Source organism: Nymphaea colorata, chromosome 13 (genome assembly GCF_008831285.2).
Source record: "Nymphaea colorata isolate Beijing-Zhang1983 chromosome 13, ASM883128v2, whole genome shotgun sequence".
Classification (NCBI taxonomy): Eukaryota; Viridiplantae; Streptophyta; class Magnoliopsida; order Nymphaeales; family Nymphaeaceae; genus Nymphaea; species Nymphaea colorata.
The window spans coordinates 17,782,179-17,795,832 of record NC_045150.1 but is presented as its reverse complement, the minus strand read 5'-3'; the positions used below and the strand labels follow the sequence as shown (position 1 = coordinate 17,795,832).

Genomic DNA, 13,654 nt, shown 5'->3' with positions numbered 1-13,654 from the left:
GCCTCTTTTATTTATCCAACATGGTTCCTTTTTTCCCCTTCCTTCGTGTTATTACATTTGTGTTATACATCTACAGACGAATACTTTAGATGGAGAAAGCATCCAGCAGCGAGATCCATCCCAGTAAAATCAGTGGATAGTTAAAAAAAAAGTCATTTTCTCCATGTTCGGAAAAATATTCCGACTTCCACGATCTCAGTCCTTTATTCACGGTGGACTGATTTCCTTTCTCAAATGGAATTTATACAAGTTTTAGAAAGATTCAAATTCAAATCAGGCGCCCCTTTTTCCGATTCTATCGGTTTACAATTTTGAAAAATCTGTTTCCTTAAATGTCTTCCTTGTTTTTGAATAGGAGAAACCGACGGCCTGATCTGCTTTCCATTGTTATCGCCTGTATCACTTGCTCCTAATTTTATGGAAATATTGTGAGCTGGAGCTGGTGCCTTATCCTCTCGTGCGTTATCAGCTGGTGCCTTATCTTCTCGTGCGTTATCATTCCCCCTCAACTGAAGGACGCTGCTGCCATAGTGGCTTGGTAAAGAGATCAGCTAGCTGGCCTTCGATTGTCACAAATTGAGTCTCTATGTTTCCCAGTGCTACTTGTTTGCGAACAAAATGATAATCAAGTTCCAAGTGTTTCATGCGAGAATAAAAAACAAGCTTGATGATAATATGATGGTAGTATGTAGTGCAGAGACATTACCACAAAGTAAAATAAGAGCTTTGAAAAAATATACACCAATATCTTGTAAAATGAATGTAATCCATTTATTTTTTGCAGCAGCTCCAACAAGAGCTCGGTATTCAGCCTCACAAGATGAACGAGCGACAGTTGGTTGCGTCTTAGAACTCTAAGATATACAATTGGGACTATGGAATGTACAATTTCTGGACGTGGAGCGTCGTGTAGTTGGACAGCCAGCCCAATTGGTGTCAGAGAAGGCTCGTAAAGTCAAATCTTTGGATTTACAAAATTGAATTCCATATTGAGAAGTGCCTCTAACATATCTGAGAATCCGCTTTAAAAGTTGAAAATGCTTCACCACTAGTGCATGCATGAATTGACATGCGAAATTTACAGCATAGGAGAGATCAGGCCTTGTGAGAGTAAGATATTGAAGAGCCCCTGCAAGGCTACGACATTCTCTAGGGTTTGAATACAATTGATCTTGCCCATCAGAAGATTTAAGATTGGCAGACATAGGCGTGCTCATAGTATTACAGGTCTGCATTTGTGCTCTATAGAGGATGTCTTGTGCATATTTGGACTGATACATAAATAAGCCCGATGAAGTTCCATCAACTTGAACCCCCAAGAAATACTTCAGATTCCCAAGATCTGTCATAGCAAATTGTTGCCTGATGGTTGCTTGAAATGATGTTATAAACGAAGAAGAATTTTCTGTAAGAATGATATAATCAACATACAGTAGTAAAATAGTAACTGTTTTGCTTTGTCGTCGAACAAAGAGAGATGAATCAATCATGCTAGCAATAAATTCAACAGAAGATAAGAATTGAGCAAATCTATCATACCAAGCCCTGGGTGCTTGTCTCAATCCATAGAGAGCTCGATTTAGGCGACAAACATGATGTGACTTGGATGAATCTTTAAATCTGAGAGGTTGTTCAATATAAACCAACTCTGGTAGATGACCATTAAGAAAAACATTTTTGACGTCTAATTGTTTGAGAGGTCAATCAAAAGCAAGAAATTTTACCACTGGTAATAAGGTTTTCAAGAAATCCAGAACTTGTATTTGAGTATATCCTTGCACTACAAGGCTAGCCTTGAGTCTTTCAAGCTACCCATCTCCTTTTACTTTAGTTTTGAAAACCCAACAACTACCAATCACATGCATGTCTAAAGTACGAGGCACAAAATCCCAAGTGTGATTAGCCTATAAAACAGTCATTTCATCTATCAATGCCAACCCGAGTGTTTGAGAGCAAGGGAGTAGTGGGACAGTTCCTTTGGAATGAATGTGGTAGTAAGTGCATACGTGGGATTATGTTTGATAACTCTGGCTTTGAAATGAGTGGTCATAGGGTGAGTGGACAAGGAGTAGGCTGTCGATGAGGCTGGAGATGGACTAGGTTGGGTGATTTGGAGAGGTAATGTAGTGTTTGGTATCTCTCTGGGAAGAATAGAAGGTGGGTTTTCTAAATTATGCATAGAAGGTATGCATCTGTGCTAAACATTGGGACTCTAGATGATGATCCTTGGACGAGTCTGAAAAAAGAGACAAAATCAGCATTAGAGGTGATGGCCCTAGGGATTGACGTGGGAGTTTGATAGGAAAAAACGGCTTCATCAAAGACAACATGTCCAGAGATATATACCCGACCAATGGGAGGATAAAGGCATCTATACCCCCTATGATGATTGCTATAGCCAACAAACACACATGGTAAAAATTTGAGTTGAAACTTATGATTTGTATAACCCCGAATATAAGGATAGCATCTAGATCTAAAAGCACGAAGACACGAATAATCTGGGCGTTTTTTGAAAAGAATTTCATATGAACTTTGCATATGTAAAACATGTGAAGGAAGAAGATTGATGAGCCATACAACAGTAGAAAAAGACCTCAACCCAAAATTGAGTTAGGAGATTGCTATGAAACAACATAGTAAGACCCAATTCTATGATAGATCTATGCTTGTGCTCCACCACTCCATTTTGCTCAAGCGTCTTACAGTAGGATTTTTGCTGTTTTCTTTTAAATAGTCTATGAAGGCCGTACTATTAAACTCGCCTCCCTCATCACTTTGAAATACTTTTAACTTGGCATCAAACTTAGTTTGGATCTTTTTGTGAAACTCATGGGCCGTTTGATGGCATGGAAGAATTTAACGTGATACATTTACCATGGTAAATTTTTCTAAAAAAAATTACATGATGAAATTTCTCCCTCTTCCAATTTGAGGTTGTGTTTGATGAGAGGGTAAAATTTAACGTACTAAAATTAACCATGTTTGATGCACATGGTAGTTTTTTGCACGGTAAAATTAACTCTGTTTGATGCACATGATAGAAAATTTGAAAGACTTTTTTTCAGGACTGTTAGTAGTAGTTGTTTGATGCACAAGATTGTAAGGTATGAACATTGAACAGATATACACATTGCTATATGGAACAAGATCATAATTCCATAGCCGACAAACAAATTAGAGCTAATAAAAATAAATTTAAATAAGCACAGATTCGTGTTTCAAAGAAAAAAAATGCTATGTATAACTTGAAAGGTTAAAACTAATTTTAGATTCTATAGATAAAGAAACTAGTCAACCTTGCAAGCCTAAAACTGAAGACTAAAGTGTCTTGCAACAGTAAATAGGACAAGCAGGATTAGGAGGAAGCAGCTGACAACTACAACTACACTGTTGAAGCAAATGGATGGCTGTGTATGAGGAAACAGCAACAAGAACTTGAGAGAAGCAAACACAAGCCCACTTTAAACAGCAAATAGAGCAAATAAAATATGCAGGTTATGAGTCATGGATAGCTTAGGTCCAAAGGTCAACTACAATAAAACAGATCATAAAAGTAGTTGATCTAGAAGGAAACTGGCATAGTTGGCCCAGTCGAGTAAGCAGTCACTGGTGTTCATTTCTTCTGCATTCCCAAGGATTGTTTACATTTTGTCAAAATGTTCAAAAGCCAATCCTCGTGCTACAGAAGTACATCTTTTCTAGAAGTCACTGACTCACTGTTGACAAATGCAGTAAAATATGCAGGATATGAGTCCTGGATAGCTTAGGTCCATATAGCAATCAAGGCAACCAGCTTTAGGGACCAGCAGACCACTGCGACTGTTCAAGGGAATATAACAGCAATGAATAAACTCAAAGAACAACGGAAACAGCATGGGAGGAAGAAAAAGCAAAGACTTGGGAAGAAAAGAGAGAGAGAGCAGAGCTGCAGAGGAAGAAAGAAAGGAAAATTAGCTAATGAACAAAAAACTGGAAAACCCCCAATTTACTTTGCAGCAGGAGTTCTCAAAATAAAAACATCACAAACATGTTCCCTATTGAGGTTTTGGCACTGACTTGATCAAGTGGTTTTTAATTAGATCACTCTCTCAAAATTCAGATACCGACTACAAAATCTGAAACCAATTTTACTATATTTGATATTTATAATGAAAGAAAAGAAAATCTTTCTGCTTGTTGCAGCTGCAAAATAAGATAAGTTATTTGAGAAAAAAATTGTATGTCAATTTTACAAACCTAGATAACATGTCAGGCACGGTCTGCCTGAATGAAGACCCACAAGGACCCAGAAGATCCATTTAGACCTTACATTCAACCAAGACCCAACATGAAAGGTTTTGGCCAAGCACATTAATCACCAGATCATTTCGGTAACTTTTATTGCAACCCACTTTCACAAATCTCCAACTTGCCGTGGACTAAGAAGCCAGCTAAAGATGGGCACAGTTTACTGAAATGTCACAGAATACAGGAAACGATATAGAGAGAATAGGCCAAGCAAAAAGGAAACAACAAAGAAAAGGTTTTCACAATATAGTTAGATGGCCTATTCCATATCAAATACTAGCATCATCTTGACCACCTTAAATAAAAAGTAACTTCGTAAGTCACATGCAACTAAACTATGAGATCAAAAAAATTATAGCTTCGACAATCCCACTGAAGAGCAAAAAAATTATCACATCTAACTGCCACAAGGGACTCACATGGAGAGATGAATCTGATTTTCGTGGCTCGACCTACAGCCAGTTAGAAAAGCAGCTTCTTCCAGCCAACCCTGCAGAGAGAGAAAAGAGAAAGGGGATTAGGGCACCGTATAGCAGAAACAGAGGGAGAAGGGGGAGAAGCAAGGTCACCTTACCTGGCGCGAAGGAGGAAGAGGAAGATCGCCGACTTCGATAGAGAGGCAAATCACAGGCTTGGACACAGGGAGGAAGACGGCTTTGCAGAGAGGAAGGGGCAAGAAAGAGAGACGAGCGATGGTGTCTAAAGGCCTGCGTGTGAAGAAAGAGAGAGCGAGAGAGGAGAGGAACAACAGAGCGAGAGAGCGCGAGAGGAGAGGAAGGAGAGAGCGAGAGAGGAGAGGGGAAGAGGCGACAGAGGGGAAAGAGGCAGTGAGAGAGGAGAGGAACGAGAGACCGAGAGAGGAGAGGGGAAGAGGCGATGGAGGGGTAAGAGGCAGCGAGAAAGCTCTCAAAAAAATCTGCGGTAAAAAGTCCGAGCTGAAAGCTCAGACTTTTTTTCGGGTGAATTTTACCTTCATCGTACAGAATTTGCGGGTGGTTTTTAACGGCGTTTGATGCACACACCACTCATCGGAGTGAATTCCCCTCGCCGTACAAATTTCACCCGATGCACAGGATTTTTCACTGATGCACAGGATTTTTCCTGTGCATCAAACGGGCCCTCAAGGAATTTAGCAAAAAATTTAAACTTCTGTTTTAGAGGATATATCCAGGAATATCTAGAAAATTGATCCACAAATAAGACATAACATTAGATATTCTGACAAGAAGTAACAGGAGCTGGTTCCCATAAATCACAATGAACCTTAGCAAATAATGAATCACAATCATCATCAACAGAAATAAATGGAAGTCTGCATGCCTTGCCTTCCCCATCTGACAACGAGCACAGATGAAAGATTCATGCGAGTTACTTGTCACAGTAATCAACTTATTCATAGCCATAAAGTTTAATATTTTATGATGTGGATGATCAAGTCGTCCATGCCAAACTTCAAAGGGAGCTGACCGGAACCTTGTTGAGAAGAACACAATCTTTGGTTTTGGCTTGAAAGCGTATAAGTCGCCTTCTCTAGACCCTATTGCAATCACTTCCTTGGTTTCCTTGTCCTTAATAGAGAAACAATTGAAAGAGAATTCAAACACATAAGGCATATAAGAAGTAAGTTTGCTGACATAAATAAGATTATTCTTAATGTCGGGTACTGCAAGAACATTGTCTAGAGGGATTGTACGATTGCCCACATGAATATTAGTAGCAACAATATGTGTAATATCAAGATGCTGACCATTTCCTACTATAATTTTTTCTGTTCCATTATATGGAATACAACTTTTGAGTTTACCTGGATCATCGGTCACATGAGATCTTGCTCCAGTGTTGGGAAATCAATCTTGATCAGTAGGATCGAAGACTTTCATAGTCGCAAAGGCTCGTGACATATCACGAGGCTGATAAGCATAATCAAACCCGTGATAACATTTGAAGGCACTATGATTATTTAATCCACGAATCTGACACCGTACCTTGGATTTAGCGAACTCTCCATTGGTCAACCCTTGAGGATTTCGTGTTTGAGTTGCCGGATTGAACCCACGCCCTTTGGAATTGAATCAAATATTGCTGTTATTGTTGTTGTAACATTTTCTGTTGTTTTGGCTGCTAGATTGTTGTGTGAGAAAGGCCATTTGGCTGTTCAATCTAGTCTCTCCTGCATGTAACTCTGATCGTTTCATGTCCTTGGAGTAAGGACACAACATCGATGTATGATGGTACCGACGGCTTGAGAATGGAAGTCATGAATGACTCGTAGCCTGGTCTAAGTCCATTGACTAGCCAAAAAACTTTGTCGTTATCCATTAGAGGCTTTCCTATAGCTGCAAGTTCATCACATATGGCTTTGAAGCCTATGACATACTCAATGACAGATTTGTCTTGTTTACGAAAGAGTTGTAATTTCCTTGTCAACATAATCTCTCTATCTTTTGATTCTCGAGCAATGGCTCCTCTCAGTGTTTTCCATAGCAATGGCTCCTATCAGCCTATGACATACTCAATGGTTCTGTATATTCTGTGAGAGATTCAGTTATCCAACCCCTTAAAAGACAATCTGATTTTTTCCAAGCAGAAAAATCAGAATTTGGTCATCTCACGACTTCACCATTTTCTGTAGATTCATTGGTAGAAGCTGGCGTGGGAATCGAACCATCAATGAACCCAAGCAAATCTTGACTATCTATGAGTCTAAGAAGATGTGTTTTCCACAACAAGAAATTCTTGTGTAAAAGTTTGATAGAAACGAAATTGGCCACGTTCACAGCGGAGGGATAGGGGTACTTAGCTGTTGAAGATGTTGCTGATGTCGTCATGGAGAAAACAAACTACAGCAACCAAAACCAATCTGCTGATTAGAGCTTTAGAGCTCTGATACCATGAAAGAGGATGAAGATAAAAAAAGACAAAATTTTAATGTGGTTCAGAAAAATATTCCTACTTCCACGGTCTCAGTCCTTGATTCACGATGGACTGGTTTCCTTTCTCAAATGGAATTTATACAAGTTTTAGAAAGATTCAAATTCAAATCAAGCGCCCCTTTTTCCCATTCTGTCGTTTACAATTTTGAAAAGTCTCCTTCCTTAAGTCTCTCCCTTGTTTTTGAATAGGAGAAACCGATGGCCTGATCTGCTTTCCATTGTTATCGCCTTTATCACTTGCTCATGATTTTATGGAAATATTGTGAGCTGGAGCTGGTGCTGGTGCCTTATCCTCTCGTGCGTTATCAGCTGGTGCCTTATCTTCTTGTGCGTTATCAGTGGTGGCAGCTTGTCACCTCCGGTGTTCCCTTTTCACCTAATTCCTCATATACAAGTATGTATGCACTTTGACCCTCACTAACCCCAACCATTAGCTTCTTGCAGTATCTGATTTTCATGGAAATCGGTCATCTTCTATTCATCGATCTTCATCAAAGTTCGTTGTAGTCCAACGTTTTCCATATATATTTTAGTCTATCATGTCAAATGTTGTGCTTAGTTAGGTCTATTGAAGGGTGCTTTTGACAACGGGAGCAGTCTCAACCTGATCTCAACTAATTGATAGCAACCACCATTAATTCAAGACCAACCAGCCCAAAATCACTAATGACCTCCATAGTAAGATGGGCCCTTTCAGTCAAAACAATAACCAAAATCAGAGCTGAGCCAATTGTTTCCAGGCAATCAAAGATAGCCTTAATGTCGCTCATCAGCAAAGCTTACCTTTAGACCAGGGTTGCCAAATTCTATAGGATGCTACGCAAATCACTCAGCCTCTGTAACACACTCCCATGCAGAAAACATTGTTCACAAATCATTTGTCTTGAGATAATTTTATTTCATGTTTTCCTGCAGCCACCAAAATCTTTGAACCAAGAATTTTAAATCAGAAGGTGGGGACTCCATAACGACCAAACTCTTGAAACCAATTGATGGCCAAACTTTTGAAATCTGCGTAATAAACCCTAGTGTGTATCGCAGAAAAGAAAAGCACACACACACAAAGCAAGAAAAACACGAGCAAGCAAACAACTGCTTGCCCACATCCCTAGCAGAGGAGACAGATATTTCTATCCAAGTCTTTGAGAACAGTGCACATGCTAATAAAATAAAAAACAATAAAGAAGAGAGCATGGAATGGATTGGCTGCCATATCTACCAGGCTGCACTGCATCTTCAAGTTAATAGATTTGTACACATATTATGTAATGTGAAAAGAACAAAAAGAATAATATTGCTTGGAAAACATAGGTAAAACAGCACCAAAATACATCATTTAAATGGAAGGAAATGAATAAGCAAAATAATCACCTCGATGGTGCTGTAAGTAGTAAGCAATACCACCAACAAGAATAAACTGGCCACCTAAATATTCAGATTCCTTCCATTTCCCAAGCAATTTCAAAGGTACCTCCTGCAAAGCACGTGCAACAAGAAAAATGTCCTTTCTCACATGCCATACATTGATACATAGGAAGAAATGACAAAATGCTCCTAATCCATTTCTTCACAACCTCTTGGCTGAGCTTCATTGGCTACCAATTTTCCTCTGTATGAAAGAAAATACAGTGCATGCAAAATGTCGGATATATCCTTATGTCACACAAGATACACTATTAATGTTGGCTTCCAGATGAAACTTCAACTTAAAAAATTTCCTTTTTCATGCACTTGTACATTGAAGCATAGAAAGAAATGATAAAATGCTCCTAATCCCTTTCTTCACAACTTTTCATGTTTGGTTAAGCTTCACAACCTCGGCATAAAAAAAACATAAAAGCTATAAAATTTGAAAAAACACTTGAAAAAAATAAAATTGAAAAATCTCTTTAATAGATATAATAAAAAATGATAATTGAGCTTGGTTTTCAGAATTTTGGTTTGTGAGAAACAAAAACAAGGAATAGCTTAAAAATCTATCAAAAATAACTGGAAGTTCAAAAAAATCTGAAATTTTGTGGGCTAATTTTCACACAACAAAACCAAAAATCAAACTCAAATTCAATTTTATTGCACAAGGCATACATTGATAGGCTCTACTAAAAGAAAAGATAAGCTTGAATAGAGAAAATAGAAGAAAGAGATGATTGTGATGGTGCTGCTATCTTGAAGGTCTCATCTAGGCTCTATATAGGCATACAACTAGTGCTTTCAAGTGTTTGAGGACAGAGATATGCATACACCTTGTCAGCTAGGAAAGATAAGCATGAACAGAGAAAACAAAAGAAAGAGATGATTGTGATGGTGCAGATCCACGTATCTTGAGAGATCGTTTGATTGCTGTCCATTGGGATAGGACAGACAGAATGTCCTGTCCATCACACTACTGTCCTGACCTCATAGACAATGATGTTCTTTGTCCACCGTTTGATGATTTTAAAAACAGAACACTACGTTTTTTTTGTCTGACGTTTGTTTCACATATGTCTGTTTTGTCTATTCTGTCGGTCCTATCTGGCGTTTGTTTCTATTCTGTCCGATCTATCTTCTTCTTGTCATATGCAGCTACCTTGACTCAACTTTGAGTTTGTTATTTATTGACAAGAAAAGAAGAGTTGTAAAAACTTTTGACTACGAATGTGCCCTATGACATTTTAAATGGAGAAAACGTGGATTGAATTCAACCATATAGATCAACCGTACGAAACCGGGTAACTATTCCATAGCCAATTGAAAATTTAGTAACTATATGTTTAAGGCCCCATGAAAAAAAAATTGTCTCTACCCCTCGCTGCAATATGGTATTAATGAGATAATCCCTTGGCAACAATTAAAAAAAAAAATTATGTCTCTACCCCTCACTGCGATATGGTATTAATGAGATAATCCCTTGGCAACAATTAGAGAGGGAGAGAGGGAGAGAGAGAGAGAGAGGAGAAGAGTGGGATAAAAATGGGTCCACTTGGCCTCGAGAGATGATTGTCAAGAGCACTATAGCACATAACTAGTCAGCTAGCCAGCTACCCACTAAGCACCTTGTCACACTCTTAGCCGCTGGCACCAAGGCTTTGCTGCCTAGCCAAGTGAAAGGCAGCTCCATGGTGCCAATACCCCAGGCATCTTGGCTCAATGAATTGCAGGCCAGGGGGTCAGTGGCTATTCCACAGGCCGCCAATATACATATAGAAGGGCTTCTTAACACATCTGGTTCAATGGCAGAGCTGTTCATGAATTCTTTTCATTGCAACTGAGTGTGAAGAAAGGTTCTCACTTTCATTACCCAGGTTCAGGGTGAAAGTACATCCTTGGTGAACATACAGGGAGTGTGCAGGGTACCAGAATTTAAGCATGGCCTAAAGGAAAGACTACATCAGTTATCTTCGAAACTTCTTTCTTTTCCCATGAAAATTCACTTGGTAGGGAAAATTACCTTAAAAGAATATCAAAAACTAGCTAGCATGGCAAAAATCTGTCACTTCATGTTGCTGTATAATCAAATTCATGTGATCAAAACGATCACAATTATTATTGGTAGTACCTTGCATTGGAACCATGTGTTTTCAGATCAGCATGCCTTCTGTTCAATGCATAATTAACCTTTCTACAGATTGAAAAAAAAAAGGGAAACGTCAAGGGAGTGTGAGTTTTGTGAGGAAAACTTAACAGCACGAAACCTTGGACAATTGGAAAAATTCAAGCTCACCACAAGTTTCTTGAATCATATTCTTGTCCATCGATTAACTTACATGAGAAATTAATATTCCAAGCAAAGAATAGACAGAGAAGGGGGGAAAAAGAGACGAAATTAACGACTTTGATCCAATGGAACAAAAAGCATACATAGTTAATTAGCACGAACATATCAAACAAAGAATATTAAGTGAACCAAGTGAGCAAATTAAGAATGGAACCAGGTACGGCTTGATACAATCTCTTTGGGCATTTTGTTTCTATAAAAGAATTGTAAGAGCCGTCTATGGCTTCCTTCTTCTTCCTCTATGACTGTCAAGCACCCCTTAGTAATTCCTTCTGACATGTATAGATCTTCAATTAAAGATGAGAAAAGGAAGATCAAATGGTTTCTGCTGAGTTTTCATTGTAAGATTAGACACTAATAAAGACTGTTGAACTACAATCAACCTGGTACATCTGGAGATCACAACGCCTAGTTTGAAGAAAATTCACTCTCTTCCTATGGTGTTTGATACCAACGTCTTAGTCCTACGTTCTTTGATTGCTGAAACTATTAAGTGGTGTTTGGCAGCACCAAGATTGAAATCCTGCAATGAAAATCCCAGGCCTTGAATCCTGGAATAAGTAGAATGGGGATTTGCATCCCCATTCCAAAAATGTAAGCGTGTTTTTCAACTTGAATTATAATCTACTGGATTTCCATCCAGTGTTTGTCTGCAACATGGAAAAAAAATGGAACATTGGCATTATGCAACCTTCTCAAATCTTTTATCTCCTTTATAACAATGTACGACGACAATGGAAAGTCGACAATATCACTGAGCATGCATTACAGAAAGATTTATTCCTCTTTCAAACAGTATAATACTGATTCAAATCTTAAAATTTAGGCAATTTGGTATTGCAGCAATATACAACAAGCACGAGGATACTTTATGATCTCTAGTCAATATGATAAGCGAATTAAAAACAGAGAAACTTGTTAATGAACAATCTGATAAAATACTGTGTAAGGAAACTACAAAGTCTCTGCAATCAAAGATGCGTCTCCATGAAGATACCTTTGCTAGCAATTCCAGTATCCTCAATGTAAAATATATGGTGGCAGTCGTGCTGCTGCATCTGACTGGCGAAAGTGGTTGAGAGAAGCATAATCCACTGAGCCCTCCCTCGCTACTGATTCCTTACAGTGAAAAGGCAAGAGAAACAACAAGCAGTCAAGCTATCATTTCAATGGCCAACTAACTTGCTTTAGCGTTCTTTAAACTTTTCCCTGCCAATTCTCTGTGCTAGGTAGCCACAGTTCAGATTCTAGCTATGCCCCACTACGTCATGGGTTGCAGGTGCCACCTTGGGGTTATAAGTTTTCAAGAACTTAAAAAATCCAAAGCAGGTGATGAACAAAAGTAACCTACTTGCATAAAATCCACCTCGAGGTGCTACGACGCTCGCACACTCTTCAGAGGCACATATAAGAAAACTGAAGAACAAAACATGAAGAAAGGAGCTCAAACTTCACAAAATCTTCAGAAATCAACCGAAAAAAGATCCAGAGAAGAACAAAACAAACGAGAGATCCTTCAGATGAAGCCAATCACTGCATCGGAAAACCCTCTCATCCCTCAGCCACAATATAGAATAACAACATTGACTAAAGAAATCCAATCACCTCCTCCTCTCATCCCCAAAAACCAAGGAAGACCAAAAGAAAGAGCTGGCAGACCTTGAACTTACATACCTTCTCTCCGAAACGCATCCAATCGCTGTTTACTTTGGACTCCACCCCTTCTTTCCTAGATAAGGATAGCGAGAGGGAAAGACCAAAACCGAATCAGCAGAAGTGGAAGTGTGAGGTGAGGATGAAGAGAAAGGGGAGAAGGCACAGCCGCGAAAGAAGAGGAAGAAGCAGATGAGCGATATTTTTCAGCAGATGAAAACAATGAAAACAAAAGCATCCGGAAGTCGCCCTCTCGCAGAGACGGAGGAGAAGGAAAGAAACAGAAAGGGCTAGCGCAGCTCGGGGGACGGAGGAGAAGGAGAGCAGCTTGAGGGCGGAGACGGGGGCAGAGACAGTGGAGAAAGGCAACTCCGGGGCGGAAACAGAGGAGAAGGAGAGAAAGAGAATGGGGTCGGGGGCGAGGGCTCGGGGGCAGGAGGGAGCGTGTTGTCTATTCCGACGGTTAGCTCAGAACAGACTGTAACAAAGAATAATTTATACTTCTTGTCCAAACGTCCGTTTTGTCTAGATGGCATTTGGTAAAAAATGTGATTAAACAGCATGGAACAAATGATCTCTGAAGATTTCGTCTGGGCACCATATCGGCATACAACTAGTACTTTTGCATTTGAAGACGGAGCTATCAATACACCTTGACAATAGGAAGAATATTTCAGCTAGAACACTGTTGCCTGATCTTTTATTTGTATGTGTTCTTTTGTGTGAAACACACAAATCTTGTCTACCAAGAAGAGCAGAACAACTGAAATTTATGATGATCCAAAAACAATATTGAAAGGAGGACTAGGTTTCCACCGATGGTTGGACCCTTTAGGAGATGTAAAACCATTTTCAGGGTTTTATTGAAATGTTTACATATTATAGAATTACCTAGATCCCATGTTGTAACGTTTACTTTTTCATTGTCAATCAAAGTCAGTCCATCAGTACCTAGCGATTAACGTTGCCTCAATATTAACAAGTGAAAATGCAAACTCGCTCAACAATATGTGGAAATGAT

At 39.1% G+C, this 13,654-nt stretch overlaps 1 protein-coding gene across 1 annotated transcript; it reads right to left on the bottom strand.

Moving 5' to 3' along the window:
- Window positions 1–747: 747 nt before the first annotated feature.
- On the bottom strand, window positions 748–12,393 carry LOC116266788 (uncharacterized mitochondrial protein AtMg00810-like). Its single transcript, XM_031648146.2, has 4 exons — window positions 12,332–12,393; window positions 11,978–12,099; window positions 8,595–8,697; window positions 748–1,405 (listed from the first exon to the last, which is right to left on the bottom strand). Exon 4 carries the CDS (start codon window positions 1,347–1,349, stop codon window positions 855–857), a length of 495 nt encoding a protein of 164 aa, XP_031504006.1. The 5' UTR covers window positions 1,350–1,405; window positions 8,595–8,697; window positions 11,978–12,099; window positions 12,332–12,393; the 3' UTR covers window positions 748–854.
- Between the last annotated feature and the right edge of the window lie 1,261 nt (window positions 12,394–13,654).